A 16,421-nucleotide genomic window follows, 5' to 3' on the forward strand; every position below is an offset into this window, starting at 1 on the left:
CAACCGCACCAGTCACTATAACAGAGTTGAGAAAATGCCCCTGAGGAATTTTTTACACAGTTTCCCGAGTTATTTGGATTCTCATGAAGTGGCTAGGCAACCACGCAACGTTTTCTGCAGAAAGTGTAAGTTCCTAGAAGTGCACTTCTTCCGCGGCCGTCCGGGTAGTCAGCACAGACAGCCCCGACTTCCGAAGGTACGGCGACGAAACGACAAGAAAAAAGACGGACGCTGTCGTTTTATTGTTCAACCGGAATATAGCAGTACGCTTTCTTTTTTTTTTTTCGCGCGTGGCCCGGTACGCGGTAAAGGAAAACGAAGAGAAACACTGAGTGACCACGGGCGAAAGTACACACGGCTCACTATCGACAAACGCACTGGTGGTGTTGAAGAAGAACAGCGCAACGACACCTGGTGGCAGCAGTCGGCTGAGAGAGCAGACAGGGTGGTGTCAAACGGGGTCAAAGGAACAGCACACCAGGCACACACACTCACATCGATGCTCGCACACATGCGCGCAAGCAAAAAACTTGCCGGCAGGCATTGGCGTCATCGTTTTGGCATAGCTGCGCAATTGGGTCTCAACAGGGAGGCAAATGACCACGTGCGCGAACACGTACACATCCACCACTTACTCGCGGTGCCGGCAGGTGTCGCGACACTGCGGTGCTACTGGCTTATTTAGGGCCATACGAAAGAATTGCGGAAGAGCACTGCAACAGTACCAACAACAACATCAACGACAACAGACTAGGTAACACGCGCTGCCACTTTTTTTTTTTTGTTCACGTTCGCTACCACGCGACACATTCAAGCACACGTCTACTCAGAAACGAAAACATACGCATCCACGTTTCATACGTTGCGCTACTCAAGGAAAAACAATGCACCTTACGCCGCACCCATCTTTAGCACCGCACTCGCTCTGTACATTGCAATCGCACCGTCAAAGCACATCAGTTGTTGCGCCTTTCTTTCCAGCCACCATTTCTGCATGCGAGTGAGGTCGGGTCAAGTGGGAGTGAAGCTAAAGGTGATTACAGACACAAGTTACCAGATACAAGTGGTTCCACGGAGAAAGACGGCAAGGTCACCGCGACATCTGTAGGAAGGACATCTGAATGGTCCAGCATTAGTTCCGTTGAACGTTCACTATTTGGGCGCGTAACACAAGTGATCGTGACGAGAGTCAGCTCAACCTCGTCGAATTGAGGACAGCAACGAACAAGATTGACCATGTGCATAGAATAGCAAAAGCACAGCTCGGCATCAGTATCTTATGTCTAAGCCACCATGCATATGTTTGCACGATACTAGAAAATTTGCGTGTGATGGAGATATCGGCCACGTAATGAAAATGAATTCGACTAAAGTGGCGCAGCGGATGGGACTCTCATGCAACTCTTGAAGATTTTGCTACCGCACTTATGAGATCACTCATGACGCATGTCCGAAACCCTGGAGCCATCAGGTGGCACTCGCAGGTAGTTCTATCGCTAGCGCCACAGATAAGGGTGTTGAGAATGTAAAACCATCAAACACCCAGGATATTTCCGATGATAACCGTAACGCAGAGGTAAAATTAGCGCATGCGTATTGTCAAACATCGCATTTAAAGAGTGGGTTAGTGCTATTCACAGAATATAGCGAGATAGCACGAAGGAGGGGCATGGCACGTATATATTTTCTGTGCAGTCACTGGTTCTCGACAGGCCGCAGAAAAGTCTCAATGATAAAGAGCTGCTGATTCTGCTAAGGTGGCTTCCAGTCGTGCATTTTGGTGCCTACACTTTCTGGCTCCAAGAATATCGTTGGGCCTCAATAGCACGTAGCGTTTGATGAATGCAGTGATGGTTTGCTACAGTTTTACCCACTTACCGTCGCCACTGGGACTATCGAGTGTTGTTTCATACAAATCAAAACGAAATTTTTATTTATTCATAAATTCAATCAATCGAATTCACAATCGTAAATATAATAAATATGTACAGCTATTTTTTTCTGTGGCAGGCCGAGAAGACGCTCGAGCTTTTAAAGTTAGGCGGACAATTGCGGAAAAAAGGGGGGTTGGGCGCTAGCGAAAACAAAACTTTCCACCGAGTTGTACAACTTGATGTATTTCCAGAAAGAGTGACCGCTGGAAACAATGCGACCCAGTTAAATCTTTTCCAACAGTTCCTGAAAGGTGACCAAGAAGTTCCTTTTAGATCATTTTTGTGCCCAAAAAGTAAAAATAAAAGGACGCCTACCAGCCGTCACAAAAATCCTGGAAGCGGTGACTGGAGTGAAGCGGTGAAAACTCCAGAATACGTGGTCGAGTGAGCACAGAGGACGCTAATTTCTAAGCTCGCAGGCTTTGAGCAGCGCGCTTATGTTCGCAGAGTGCAGCTAAACCTGACACAGTTTATGCCTCGTTAAACTGGAGGCAAGCTGTGGTACCCTACGAGAACAGAGATAGTGCGCGAATGGATGCCTTGCTTGGGTACATTGCTGCCTGTCGAATAATCAAGCACTTGCTCACTAGCGGTCTTTTTCATGCTGCAGCTCTCGAAGTTGTGACTAAGAGATCCAAAGGGGGTTAGCAAATTGCGAGGCATGCGAAAAAAAAAGGGTAATCACAACGAGATGACTGGCATAGATCTACACAATGTTTTTTTTTTATCGCTTTGGGCATGGTCGCCTTCTGAAGTGTGGCTTGAGCTCACGCTTCATGTTCCTGAAAGAACCGCAGTTGCACGTTTACAAAGACACACACCAGGTTTTAAAAATACCGTGCACCTTGACTAAGTTATCCCTCGTTCTCGCTAAAGTGGAATACGCGCAGATGGTGGCACTTGGCCCCCTGTTGTATATAATAGAAAGCTCTCTTTTTGGGTCCAAAATCTGATACGAAGAGGAGCAGGTCTATTCAATAGTGCCTGGATTTTGAGCGGGATAACACAGTACTGTTCACGGCATTTTTTTTTCTTCCTAAGGTAAAACTGCGGTATTCAACGCAGAAAATAGATATCATAGAGGTCGACTGGAATGCGAGATAAAAGAAGAAATAATGGGGTAACGCAGGGTGCCGAAACAAATGCACTTTCTGACCAGACTTTGCAGAGTTCGTTCGAGCTACGAATTCGCACCAACTTGCAGATCGACGGCTCTCATAGTATCTGCCTCTGATGCAAACGCGTGTGCTCACTGTGGTCACAGTTTTCATCTCTTTTTTTTTTATACTGCAAGCTCAGAAATACTCATCTTCAACATTCGCGCATCTCCACTAAGCCACACAAAGACTTACGAGACGAATCTAGAGACGAAGTCACACGTTAAAGCACTCCCCTTCGATAGGAAATGGGCTCTGACTGTTGGACATTCTCGTACCGCAGATCTGTTCTGACGGCGTAGCATTTTGCGAGACCATAGCTAACCAGCGCCTCTGAAACATTGCTGTCAGGTCTTGACGCCACAAGATTGAGTAGTCACGTGACACAAGAGATTTATAATAGGGACACTCTAGATTGTGGAGTGCGAAGAAACGAAACGCCCCGATAACGGCGTCATGAGTGTTAGTTAAAAAAAAGTGCGGAAACTCCTACAAAAAATCTGCATCCGCACACAAAAAAAGCATTTCTTTGCTTTTAGGTAATTTTCCTGATACTATTGCCATTTAGATGCCCCAAAGTTATAATCGTTTGCCTGGTAATCTTCTGCTCGCGCGTGAAATCGATCGGCAAATGTATCAATGTAAATAAGATTACGCTGGTCGGAAGACAGATTGATTCTCCTCTTTTTTCTCCTTAGAATATTAACTCACATAGATGAATACGAGAGTTATTAAATAATCTTGGACAAGAAATAGAAATAGGAAACGCAGACAAAAAAAAAGACATTGGAAAAAAAAAGACTTCCTAGTGGCAGAAAGTCATCCGCTAAAGATAATAGTGCGACCACTTGATAAGTACGATGAATCACATCAGGAAATAGAAAAGAAAGCGACACAGCGAAGATAAATGTGGCGCTCTCTTTTTGCGTCTGTTTCATATTTCCGAGTCCAATTTCCGCCTGAGTGTTGGGAGGAAGCTCGTCGGAGATGACGACTTATTTGATCCTCTTGAAAGAGCCGCGAACTTTTCATTTTTCTGTCAGCCGTAGTGCTGCGTAAATTTTTCTTTGCTCTGTTTTGTGTTCAGCGCTATTGCACCGACGTCCGCGAATTATCGCAACGAAGCGCGACGGAAAAGCGGAGAGCGAGCGTGCCCGAAGGTATTACGGCCAGCTCTAAATCTACTGCAGATACTTTTTCTTTCACGTAAGCTTCAGTCAGTTGTATCTAGTCAAGCTCGCTCTCTGTACGCTTCAAGTTTCGTTAAGTTCAATCTCGAGCGATATTCGGCTAAAAAGGAGAGAACTGAGCCTGAAAAAAAAATGGGGGCACTAAATCTTCCCAGACAGCTCTTTCTTCGTTCTGGCAACAGCAATTACTTGACCAAATGTTGAGTGAATAGCAGTTGCAGAGACTAAAGCAGTCCCGGCTCTAAGAATTTTCGATTCAAGAGAAAAAAAAAAAAGATGGCAGAAGAACAACAGCTGGAACTTATATGCTCCAGAGGGAACTATTTACTAGATTTCCGTCAGGCTATTCCTACGGCCAGGCGCATGCTCATGAGCATAGCCAGAACGTCTCAAGGGAAAACCGTAGTCCATAACGCGACACATCGCCCCGAACTCTCCAAATAAGGGAGCCTCTTTCTGAGCAAAAGTTTGTCTTGCTGAGTGATATTATTTGCCTCACAGGGATGAAACTGTACTTTCATGCAACTGATTTCTTTTTTTTTTTTTTTGCTTTGAGAGTCCAAGCTACGATCCCGTGGAACGATGACACAGCCAATGGCATACTGACTCTTTGAGTGCCAACTGAGCGCGTCCAAAAGCACCTCGAACATCTTCCCTGCACTCAGAAACTCAAGCAGCAAGGATAAGGGAACGTCGAAGACACGGCCAAGCAGTCGAACTTACGAAAGGCGAGTTTAAAGCATGACTTCCCTCGTTTCCCGCAATAAAACTATTCAGCACAGCATTCACTCATAAACGCGGTGCAGTCGAAGTTTGCTGGACAAGACAACGACAAAGCGAAAGAACATCACGTTGCGCTCAACGAGGTCAGGCATTCTGGCAGGATGCAGTAGATCAAGGTAGCGATGAAGAAACTGCGGAAACCCTAATACTTCCTTGCACATCCTCCGAGAACGCTGCCATCCGCGACATTTTCGTCGGATCTAATCCCCCCCCCCCCCCAAGAAATAAAGATGCGCTTCTTTCACGATGGCCGCCACTAAGTCAAGTTGGGTGCCACATAAACGGTTGTTTGTGCAGCATATATATTTGTGGTTTTAACTATCAAAACCTTATCGAGGCGACCTAAGCCTCCACAATGCCGGATTCAGAATTCTGCCAATATGGAATGGAATAAACAGCACACAAATCTGTGTAAACGAAAGGTTTTGAATTCGGAACTCGTCGACACGCTGCTACAGCAGTCGAGAATTGAACCCGGCAATTTGCGTTCACCGACACAGCGCCATAGCCAATAAGTTTAAAGGGTGGACGTAACCAATCATTCCAATAGCTCCGATCACAGCAAAACTGTTTGATTCGGCGGGTGCCATACTGAGCGATTCGAACACTCCCTCCAGGCTTATGGCTCTGAAAATAAATAATGCTAATCTTTTAGTCCACAGCAGAATAAGCATTTTGCATAGGTTAGGTTCTGCTTAGGCTCTAATTTTAATCTGTGGAATAAATAACGCTCATAAACAACATGATTCCAAAAGAAAAATAATCAAGGCCAGATCAAACAAAGCTGGCATCTCTTCTACAGCGGCCGTCACGCACCACTATAGATCGCCAGCTTCAATCTAATACTCACACGGTCGCTCCATTTTAGGGCAACTGAATCGATACACCGCATCACTGGCTATCGCAGCGCTATGTCACGCGTACTTCCTGGCCAAACTTCACAGAAGTTTAGCGCGACTCCCCAACTTTGCTGTAAGAAAGACAGTCGTGTAGCAGAGCGCACGCACCTTGATTCGCTGCACCCTGTCAAGCATTTCCCCTCATTTCCCCTTAAAACACACAGAAAGACTCTCAAACAACGGATTCCTCGCGGAGGTGCATATGTAATAACACATACAGTGGCTAACGAAGCGCGCAAACAGGTATATCAATGTGCAAACTTCCCCTTGTATATCTGCTCGCGCAATAGGGGGCACACGCAATCTTGTGTGCGCACGCGTCATCGAAGTGGCTCGACGATTATATATATATGTATATATATATATAGTAAATTTGCTACACAATCAGGTACAGAGAGACAGTTTAAAAAAGACACACTCACATGTGATCTGCTTGAGTTGAGTGTTTAATCACCGAGACCACGGCCCCTTGGCGCGCACAGGTGATTTTGATTAGAGACAAAACACTGTACTCGCTTATACCCATGGTACGACTATACAGCTGCTAAAGAGTCATGCGGAACGCTCTGTTACACTGTGTCATGGATATCTCCTTTTTTTTTCAATAAATAAACAAGCACAGCACTGACATCGCCCGCGGCTACAGTCTAAACGCAAAAAGAGGCGTAGTGGACATGGGATATAAACTGTACTACACAACAAATTATCCAATCGGGAAATCGGGAAACAGTGCGCTAACTTCAAGAGGCCTCATCACGTTGCCACCATAGTTATCAAAAGTTCCTTAGGGAAAAATCGCATTTCGAAATAACTCAAAGTAAGAATGAGAGGACACTTTAAAGGTAAAACACTCTAGAGCAATGATAATTCCTTGAACCAGTTACGAAACAGTCATTTTACCGAAGACGATTTTACTGAATTAGCCTTTACATTTTGCCTCGGTATGCAAAACATAATCTTACAGCTACGCATACAAACTCCGAGTCCGTATATGCCGTGTCGTATTTGGCTTTCCTGTCATTTTTGATGGCTGTAGTTTATGAACTTTAATCAATGTTAACGAAAAGATAGATTTGTTTATTTGCTTCAACGGCTCTCAGAAATAATTAGGTAGAGCTGCAAAATCAATTTCTTCATTTCAAGCGGCGGGTGGCTTGGAACCGACGCTGGCTTTGTCTATACAAAGTGAAATGGAAGATCCTTCTGAGAAGCAACATTGATATCACCAAATTTAGAAACGTGCTCATGGTGGTAAATGATGCCTGAGTCTAGTGACACAGTCAGGCTTGTGCAGCTATATCAAAGGAAAAATGTGACGAAATCAAACGCGAGGTCTGTGTGACGATATAAATCGAAAGTTATAGTTACAGCAAGAAAGCTTCGAAGGGGGGGGGGGGAGGGAGGCGTAAATTTACACGTAATTTGCACATTCTCGATGCTCTGTTGTTCTGGTTGTGTGCTCGCCACACCTGCCTGCCACCACGCCACGCCAATAAGATGGCGCTTTTGTTTGTGCTTTGTAAAGAGCGCCGCCTGCGAGTGACAGAAGGCCTGAGCACTGCACTTACGATTCTCGGGACTGTTTAGGAGAGCGGGACGCCATTAGGCCGATGGCTTTAGGATTGCACGCTGGGCCTGTAGCTTTATTTTTCGTGCAGCTCTCAAGGAAATACACAGAGAGAGAAGCAATTAATTAGAGTGGCCTAAGAATTCTGGTTACCGTTCGGGCGACTCTCTCTAGGAGCGTGACGTCATTAGCAGGTACGTTTTATGGGTGACGACTCAATTTGTAACTTTCCTTACACAGCTCCAAAGGGAACTCACTCACACTCACTGACACTGAGGATGCTGAGAATTCACGGCAGTCCTCATTCGCATATATGTCACGGTCTGGCGATGCCCAGAACGAGACTCTCAGTGAAAGGTCCCCAGATAGAGTGACCGACTGATGCGTGGCATTATGCGTAACCACAACCACCACATTTTGTGGCCCCTTGGATCCCCATAGGGATAGGTGAGAAAGGCGAATCGGCCCGTGATTTTGCGATTCAGCTGTGCTTTGGGGCTACCCTTCCACTAGTGTTTGAAGTTTCTGCCTTTGTGCATAGCATAAATACGAATCTTTACATATATTCTCGACTCTTAAGACGTACTCACGTGACGAAACAATTGACGCCATGAGAGAAATGGCGCAGGCCTTCCGCACTGAGGTGGCGCTGGCTATGTGTGAAGTGCTAGTCGTCATATGCCAGCGGCAAGGTTTTACGTCATTGTTCCAGGAAACAGAGTGAGGTCGTCTTGTGGTGCGCGTGAAGTCGTGGCTTCGTGTCTATCTGTGTCTGTGCAAATCTGTTGCGTGCTTATCTGAAATGCGTCATTCGTCGTGCGCTCCCGACCTCCTGGCCGTCCGACACGTGCTGAGGTCATACCTAGATTCAGGTTTCATGCTGGACTAGCTCGTAGCTGTAATGCGACTGCAGAGCGCATGAAGCTTATTCGTTGCCGAAAGACGTTTCCCAAGCCACAAAAAAACAGATAACTTCGGATGTGGCGCAGTTAAAGCTCTTCGACTACAATAGAGGTCTTCTATTCGTCTTGTATACGTCTTCTATTGGCTCCGTCCCCGGTCATATGGCGTCCCTCCGCGATTTCTAAAGCTCATTAAGCCATCTGATCATCTGCCGTGCGTTACCGCATTTTCTTCATTTTCCGATATCTTGATACCTGAAGCACCTCGTCGACGCTGTTGTGCACGTGATTGCACCCAACGCGCTGCCCCAGTTAACTTCTTCCCCTCAATTTCGGTGCACGCTCATTCAATGTTTTATTCAAACCGCTACCTATCAAACACAACACCACTGCTGCTGTTTCATTTTAGTAACTAATCAAGCCAGGTCTAATAGCGCCAGTCGAGAAGGAGCTTGTCTTTGTCTGAGAAGACGCTCGTAGTGAAAGTCCATGAGGAAGAAGGCAGAATAGTCGAGGCTTCTACCCTGTGTACTTCACGCTTTATTCCTCCCAACTCACTTGCGCTACGAACATCTCTTATCACTTATAAAAAGTCCAAATTGTTCTTAACTTCGCCTTGGTCTCTTTTCCGTCGTATGCTCGCGGATGCTCGGAGGAAATAGTAGTTCCTTTATTATAACGTTGCTCATCAGAAGATGACCAGAGCAACATAGCAAGAAGTACGTGACAGAAAACGCCAATAACGCACTGCCGGCTCCGGAGATCGACGGCCCAGCGTCCATATCGCGTACTTCTCGTTACGCATTCCGTCTATTCGACGCTTTCCAAGTTCAATAACCAAACCTCTCAACCACTTTACAGAGATGTCGCACCTTGGATGCAACGGTATCGCATGCTGGTGAATGTTCGCTACCGAGCACGCACGATGTTTGCAGACTTCTGCAGCGCCAGTAGCCGGACATGCCAGGAGGCCGAGTCTGCACGGCGAATGTTGCAAGCGGTGATCGCTGTCGCAAGGATGACAGTGCGGAACGGGGGTGCGCGTGGTTACCACAAGTGTGTCACTCCGAAAAAAAATAAAGAGGTGAGAGTGAGAGCACATCATGCGTGCGGGGGCGACAGATCTGGTACACACACCGATACACACGTATTCTTCCTACGGGCTCTGGACAAGGCGTTACAAGCTCCTGACGTGTATCACACTATAAAAAAAGGGAAACCTGAGCCGAGAATGTTCTGCGGCACCTAACCGCGCCGTGACAAGTTCAAAGAGAGTAAGAAGAAACTAAAATGTACCCCGGGTTCATCCACAGTGACATAAGAAATTGCACAATGACTATGCTCACATATATATACATCATATAGCAATGCGCAAGGTGCGACGCCTGAATTTCGCGGCGGCCGCGGAGTAGAACGCATCTCATCGGTAAGACGGCGTTTCAGACGACTGGACTTGCTGTCCAAGTTCTAGGCGTGGTTTGGCCTCAGTGCGCTACAGCGCGCCGCGATGCACAACTTCAACGCCACAAACATTTCGGACAAAGTTAATGGAATTATTTGACCCGCAGCTGAATGAAACACCTCACAGGGAATGAAATAAGCTGACTAGTCTGCTATGAGCTGCCACAATGATGTTACAATAGGTAAAATAAAGGAACGTAAAGTGTAGAGCCGCCTGGTGTTGTATCCTCAGTCAACTGCGGCCAAATAACGGTAAAAAAACAAACGGCAACCAATGACAGCTGCAGCACATCACGAACTCATCACCGTAGTTGTGTCTCTGATTACGACATTGCGGGTTAATCGTTTCTTTACCAATTGCTAGTGTACGGTGGCTTGCAGCATCGACAGAGTTTCGTCTGTTCTGGGCCGTGACAAAACCACTCACCGGTGCACCCGCCACCATAGCGCTAATCATATACAAAAAAAAAAGAAGCTACGACGGCAACATTTTCTGCTCTAAAGCATGCCGTAAGAAGCAAAACCCGCTAACCACGACATGCTTTCAGGACTAGATGGCATGCTGTGAGTGATGCGATGGTTCCACTGGTTCCACTCCGCGATCGCCGCCCGAAGCGCACTGCCATACGCACCGGGCGATTCCCCAGGTCCACATCACGGCGGTCACAACAGTGCCGAGTTTGGGAGTTCCAACAATTCCGGAGCAAGGAAAAAAAAGAGGGGCTCAAAACAGACGGGGGGATGTTCGGCAATTGAACCGCAAGCAAACGGGTACGCAATGCGCGTTTCAAATGTAAACACGCATGAGCATAAGTACAACTTATCGGATGGCGCACCACGTGGACCTATTATTACAATCTAGCGAGACTCTGCGCAGTGAGGAGCCACGGTTTCACGACTCCCCTATGCGATATATACATATAACGAAATCAGCGCGTATCTGCGAGTGTTAAGAGTCGGAAACGTGTTACCGATGCGACGCGTTCCGCAGGCTAATTGCCTTCGTAATAAAAACTTTTAATCTCTCCTTTGATCTTGCTGGTGTTCGGAAGTGTTCTCGCGGCAATAACGACGTCTTTGATCGTAAGAAAACACGAAGGGAAGCCTTGGTCTTTTAAAAGAGCACGAAGTGACGTGGTCAAACAGTGAATGACCCCGGAAGGGCGACTCACAGTGACCTCAGATGCTCCCGGTCAAACCGGCGAAACAGAGGGTTCGCTTCAGTGCTCCCGAATCGCTAAGCCCGAATGCGCTTGGCAATGATACCTTTCAGCGCGTGTTGCCATCTGCGGTTAAGCACGAACGCTGCGGCTACGCTTTACCTGAATTATAAATGGGTTACGACATGGGTATCTATGCGATGCAAGCGACGGCTCTCACACTTTTCTAAAGCGTTTATTATTTGCGTACGTACTTTGATGAATATATTTATCCTGAATTATGCGCAAATGACTACTCTTCATTAAATCTCAGAGTGTTTAGCCACGTCCTTACCTTGATGTCACTATTTTCACTGCCTTCTTGAAACAATGGAGTCACGAAGCAGCCAATACCAGCTTCAGCAAACTTTGGCACTATCGCAAGCTGCTAGGGAAACTTCGGTGAGTGTATATGCTTTACAACTTGCCAAGTTACAACGCAAAGCAAGTCAGTAATTTTCCACATATACAGCGGTGAGTCTCTCTTTGTTTACAAAATTTAAAGAAGAACTTTCTTAAGAAAGTATTTCAAAGGACAGTGGAATTATTTTGGCACAACAAAGATACCGCAATCAAGATGCGCGTATGACTTGCAGAAGTAGAAATTATGTTATTACGCACGGGTATGTCTGGCCATTTGGCATTTATTAAACCCAGCTGCTGACCCTGTTCTACCGGGAGCACTCGAACTTACTGCAGACAGTTCCCAAAGAAATCATCAACCTAGTTCTGGCGACAATTGTCGAGACGCCGAAGCGGTGTCATCGACCCACGTATCAGTCGCTGCTTCCGCCATAGAAACTAGCAGAATGCTGTACAGGAAGGTGCCAGCAATTGCCCAGCGTTACATCGCGCACGTAAGTGCACTCTCACGAAATCACTGAAGCCACTTACGCAAAGATTCACCACTCCAGCTGTCTTGTGTTCTCGGCCCGGGATGTGTTCGACTTATTCAAAGTTCTTCAACTCTCGCTGCTACAGCAAACACTAAGCGTAACAATCTGCACCACTCCTGAGATAGCAAGGGTTGTGCGTAACTTTCACAGTCGTCGCGAAAGGCGTAACCAAAGTCGCGAATGCAGAACCTTTACAAACTCGACTCCGCTGGAGCTTTGGTACAGCGCAAGGTTTGCGACAGAGAGAATGAGGCAGAAGGCCGCATTCCCCCGAGGCAACAAAGCCGTGGTCTTCGGAAGAGAGCCAGAGAGCGCCAGCGATCGAGGTCCCACCCTTCAGGTGAAGTAGCCGCGGTTCATGGACCGCTGCTTGTTGTGCCACTTGCACGACAGGATGCGCATGTAGGTCCGGCGGAAGTTCGCGTTGCACAGCGCGTAGCACAACGGGTTCACCGTGCTATTGATGTAGCACAAGTAGTAGACGAAGTTCCACAGGCCCGTCGGGATGCAGTCGTCGCACGACGAGACGGTCTTGATGAGCACCAGCACGTTGTAGGGAGTCCAGGTGACGATGAAGGCCAGCAGGATGGCGCTCAGCGTCTTGGCGGCTTTTTTCTCCTGCTTGCGCTCCTGTTGCTTGCGCTTCTTCTTGGGGGCCGCCCGCTGCTTGGCGACCACCTGGCGGTGCACAAGTTTGGTGTTGAGCGGTATCCGGATGGTCTCCAGGCCGGAGTCCCCGGTACGCATGGCCGCTGACGAGTCTTCGGACGAGGTCCTGGCGAACGCCGCGGCCGCGCCGGATGACGCCGTCCCGCTGCCGGCCTCGTGCTTCTCGGCGTCCTCTTCGAGGATCATCTTGATGGAAGCCTGCAAGTAAGCGGCCAGAGGATTCACTATGCAAGAAAGGTGAGGCGTGCAGACAGGACACAAGAGAAGAGGAGTGGACGACACGAACCAACACGAACCTTTCCTTACCAACTAGCTCAGCTTTCTGTCGGCAAGGGGAAGCGTTTCAGACACTTGTTTGCTAATGGGGTTGGACGCGACAATGGGAACACATTTCACCCACTCTACGCGGACTCTTCAGCTGCTGAAAGTCATAGATGAGTCATCAACTTAAAACTCGGCGTGCCCTGTCGGTGACTATCGGGAGAGACGGAAGATCACGGTTAGCTTGTGTAGGCTGACAAGAGCCAATACATTCGGATTCCGATCTAGAGATCGATCCGTACAACGCCGAAAAAAAAAAGCATGACGCCCCCACTAAACGTAACGTTTGTACCTCAACAATGGCCTCCGAGATTGCGCGCTCTTGAGGTTTTGCTACGGCCGTCCCATTCGACGCTCCCTATCACAAAAAATGTAATGTAGTGCGTGAGGTCCACTGCCACGAGATGGCGCTGCTAGCCGAGGGCTTTAGATACCATGGAGACGTCCGTACAAGGCAGACTGCGCGAGATCTCAACGCGCGTATTTTGTCTCTTTTCACGTTTAGCGCAAGAATTTCGCTGGCTATATCCTCAGCAATTCTTTAGCTCAGCCTCGTGCTCTCCCTCGAACACTTTGCCATTTCCACCGTCTAGTTCATTCGTGCCTTTCTTTTTATTCTGTACGTCTCTATATGATTATCCCTTCGTTAAGTAGTATTCTGTACTCATGATAGGTTAGTTATTGCAGTTTTCTAAACAAATACTGTGTGCGCTCGCATCCCATTCCTAGTCTCCTATTCCTATTCCTAGTCCGAATCGAATAGTCTCCTATTCGATTCGGTCTTCGTATCGAATCGTCACAATTCGCAAATGCGAAGATCTTTCGAATACTTTTCGAATATTTCAAAACACTAGCTGCGCTCAAATAGGCATTAAAGTGGATCAAAAGTGCAGTGACGTTTCACTTTTGCGGGCATAGCAAAGGCATAAAACATGCGATGTAGCCTTGTGGAGCAGGCTACGTCGCTTAGGTAGCCATACTTCACTAGCTATACAGCAATCATTCACGCTCACTGAAGTGTCCCCTGCGTGCTAAGAAACTATAGTCGTTTGCTCCTAAAGCTCCATTTGTGTTTTTTTTCAATAAGCAACGCTTTATAACGTGTTAATAAATGAAAGCTAACTTCGCAAATACTGGGATGTGAACATCACTTTACATTAATTGTGATAACATCTCTTCATCGTTCAAAAACTATTCGATATTCGATTAAATTCGATCCGCTTTCGAACCGTATTCGTATTAGATTCGTTCTTTAGATTCACTGTTCGCACATCTCTGTTTGACAGCACCTCACGAAATGATAAGCACACATCTAATCCGCAAAACTGGCGCATGATGAATTTTAACACACATATTCGCTTCGACGCACCCACGCAAAATCGAGTGAGCGTGTGTTCAGAAAGAAATAAGCGCATTTGAGAATAAATAGGCACCAGAGCGCACGTTGCTTTTGGTTGACCTTTAGACATCATTATCAAATCAGTAAAGGAAACGAATCTAGCAGGGTGAAATCGCTTTTTTTTCTAGCCTCAGCCAAACGGCAGCAGACGTAACGGAGCGCCCGAGTGCCTCCTCTGCGCATGAAAGGTGTAGCGGTGCCGTGGAGCGGTGAAAACACCGGTCACACCCACTACTGAACGTACGCTCTCTTCCTGCGAACGGCCGGAGCAAAACCTGCCGGCGCGCGCAATCTCGGAGGCCATGTGTCGACCGATCTCATTGAAGATTATGCAACTGGACACATTATCGCGAGACAATGTCCCGTCAGCTGCAACTACTTATAAGTGAGCGAGCATGCCGAATTGTAAATTTGTAAGTGCTGTCGACGCAAGCGTATCTCAGTTTGGCCATGCCTCCGTTGCTCCATATGTCAACTATCGAGTTACGGTGTTGGCCCACAAAGCGGCAAAATTCAATGTTCGCAATCGGCATGTATATAGCCAGATTGTGACGAGAACTTTTCCGCCGCCATGAGTTGTAGAACACATAACGCCTTCTCGAGTAGAACGCGTGACATCCCAGCGCCATTAGAACAGGAACACTCGCTGGGCGCATCGTTACCGCACCCTCAGCTGAGATAATCAGGGAGAGAACGCTCGGCCGACGTCGCCCTCAAACGTGTGCATGCAACAGATTTCCAGCGCGCTGTACCGAAGTGGTGAATGAGGCATCGAGGCACCAGCTAGGCTCTCTAGATTCAGAGGTCGCCTAACTCCGCCTGGAGTGCAAAGCATGAGTCTAACTCCAAGACTCTGACGGACTAAAGGTGTGCCTAAGTGCGTACGTTACTGTACACGTCACGTCGCACTCATCTGGCTGAATAAACGTGTGGCCTTGTGGGTGCGTCATTGGACACGTGACGGTGCCGCCAATGGGAAGAAGGTGGCGCCATGTTCCGAGTGTATAAAATGAGCACGTTGAAGAGGTTCCGAGGTCTACAAACGGTATAATGACTTCGCATTCCCGCACGTAAGCACGCTTAGGTGTCGCTGGCGAATTTTTTTTTGATCTGTTGGTGCCTTAGTGCAAGATATCCCTAGACTTGTACGAATTTCTCTTTCTTGAGTAAACAAAATTTAATATCAGTAGATCTAGACAAGGTTTTCTTGGAACTCGCCACCCTGGGATATACCAATCGCGGACACCAGTCCTTCGCGACATTTTGGTAGTTTGGAAAAGAAAGAAAAAAACATATAGCGCGTTTTTCTTTCTTGCGTTCAATCTTATCATGACCTGGTAAATAATGCACTGGGTTCGTTGTGCGATATCAACTTACATTAAGCAATATTTAGAAATAGCGGTGGAGCAGAGCCACTTATCGTAAATATATATACTTCTCTGCGCACTAATCATTTAACACAAATCGCGGATATAATGAAAAAGAAACAAGAATACAGTATCTTGAAATACTGTTGTTGCAGAAATTTGCTGTTTTGCGCGAAGGGCGAAGCAGTCACTGCAATAGCAAGGTTTGAGCACTGCGCTTGAGCCTCTCGGACGATGTTCTAACGAAACGCGGGTCCTACTAACGCAGGTTCGACACAGGTGCTCCGAAATTTCTGGCACCCTTAAAATCTTTAAGACGCCGTGTATGGCCCGTAATCACATCGTAAAGGTGCCACCATACGCTGCCCGCAAAGAATCGCGCCAGTAAAGCGTAATTAATTTCAGCTATGAGCGCCGTTACTGCGGTGCGCTCTTAATATTTAAAAGTCTGAGAAGAGTTGTGTGAAGAAAGCAAGCGCTGAGAATAACATATTTCATGACATTTGTTTCTTGGCTGCCATTTTCAAAATTCTGAGGAATAACGTAGTCAAGAACGTAAGACACTGCACGAGGAACTTCGGTAATTGAATTGCGTACCAATATAAGGCGCATTTAGCGCATAGATAAGCTACATAGCATACCCGTATCTAAATATAAGCGGAACCCTACGGCTACAC

General features: G+C 47.1%; 1 protein-coding gene across 2 annotated transcripts in view; it reads right to left on the minus strand.

The window, feature by feature from the left end:
• Positions 1–227: 227 nt before the first annotated feature.
• Positions 228–16,421, minus strand: part of LOC142587736 (muscarinic acetylcholine receptor DM1-like) — a 198,526-nt gene continuing 182,332 nt past the window's right edge. For both annotated transcript variants that reach the window (XM_075698943.1, XM_075698942.1), the window contains one exon: positions 228–12,855. In XM_075698943.1, the coding sequence (XP_075555058.1) occupies positions 12,325–12,855 (531 nt within the window). In that variant the 3' untranslated portion in view covers positions 228–12,324. The remainder of the gene's footprint in view (positions 12,856–16,421) is intronic.

This window comes from Dermacentor variabilis, chromosome 7, assembly GCF_050947875.1.
Source record: "Dermacentor variabilis isolate Ectoservices chromosome 7, ASM5094787v1, whole genome shotgun sequence".
Classification (NCBI taxonomy): domain Eukaryota; kingdom Metazoa; phylum Arthropoda; class Arachnida; order Ixodida; family Ixodidae; genus Dermacentor; species Dermacentor variabilis.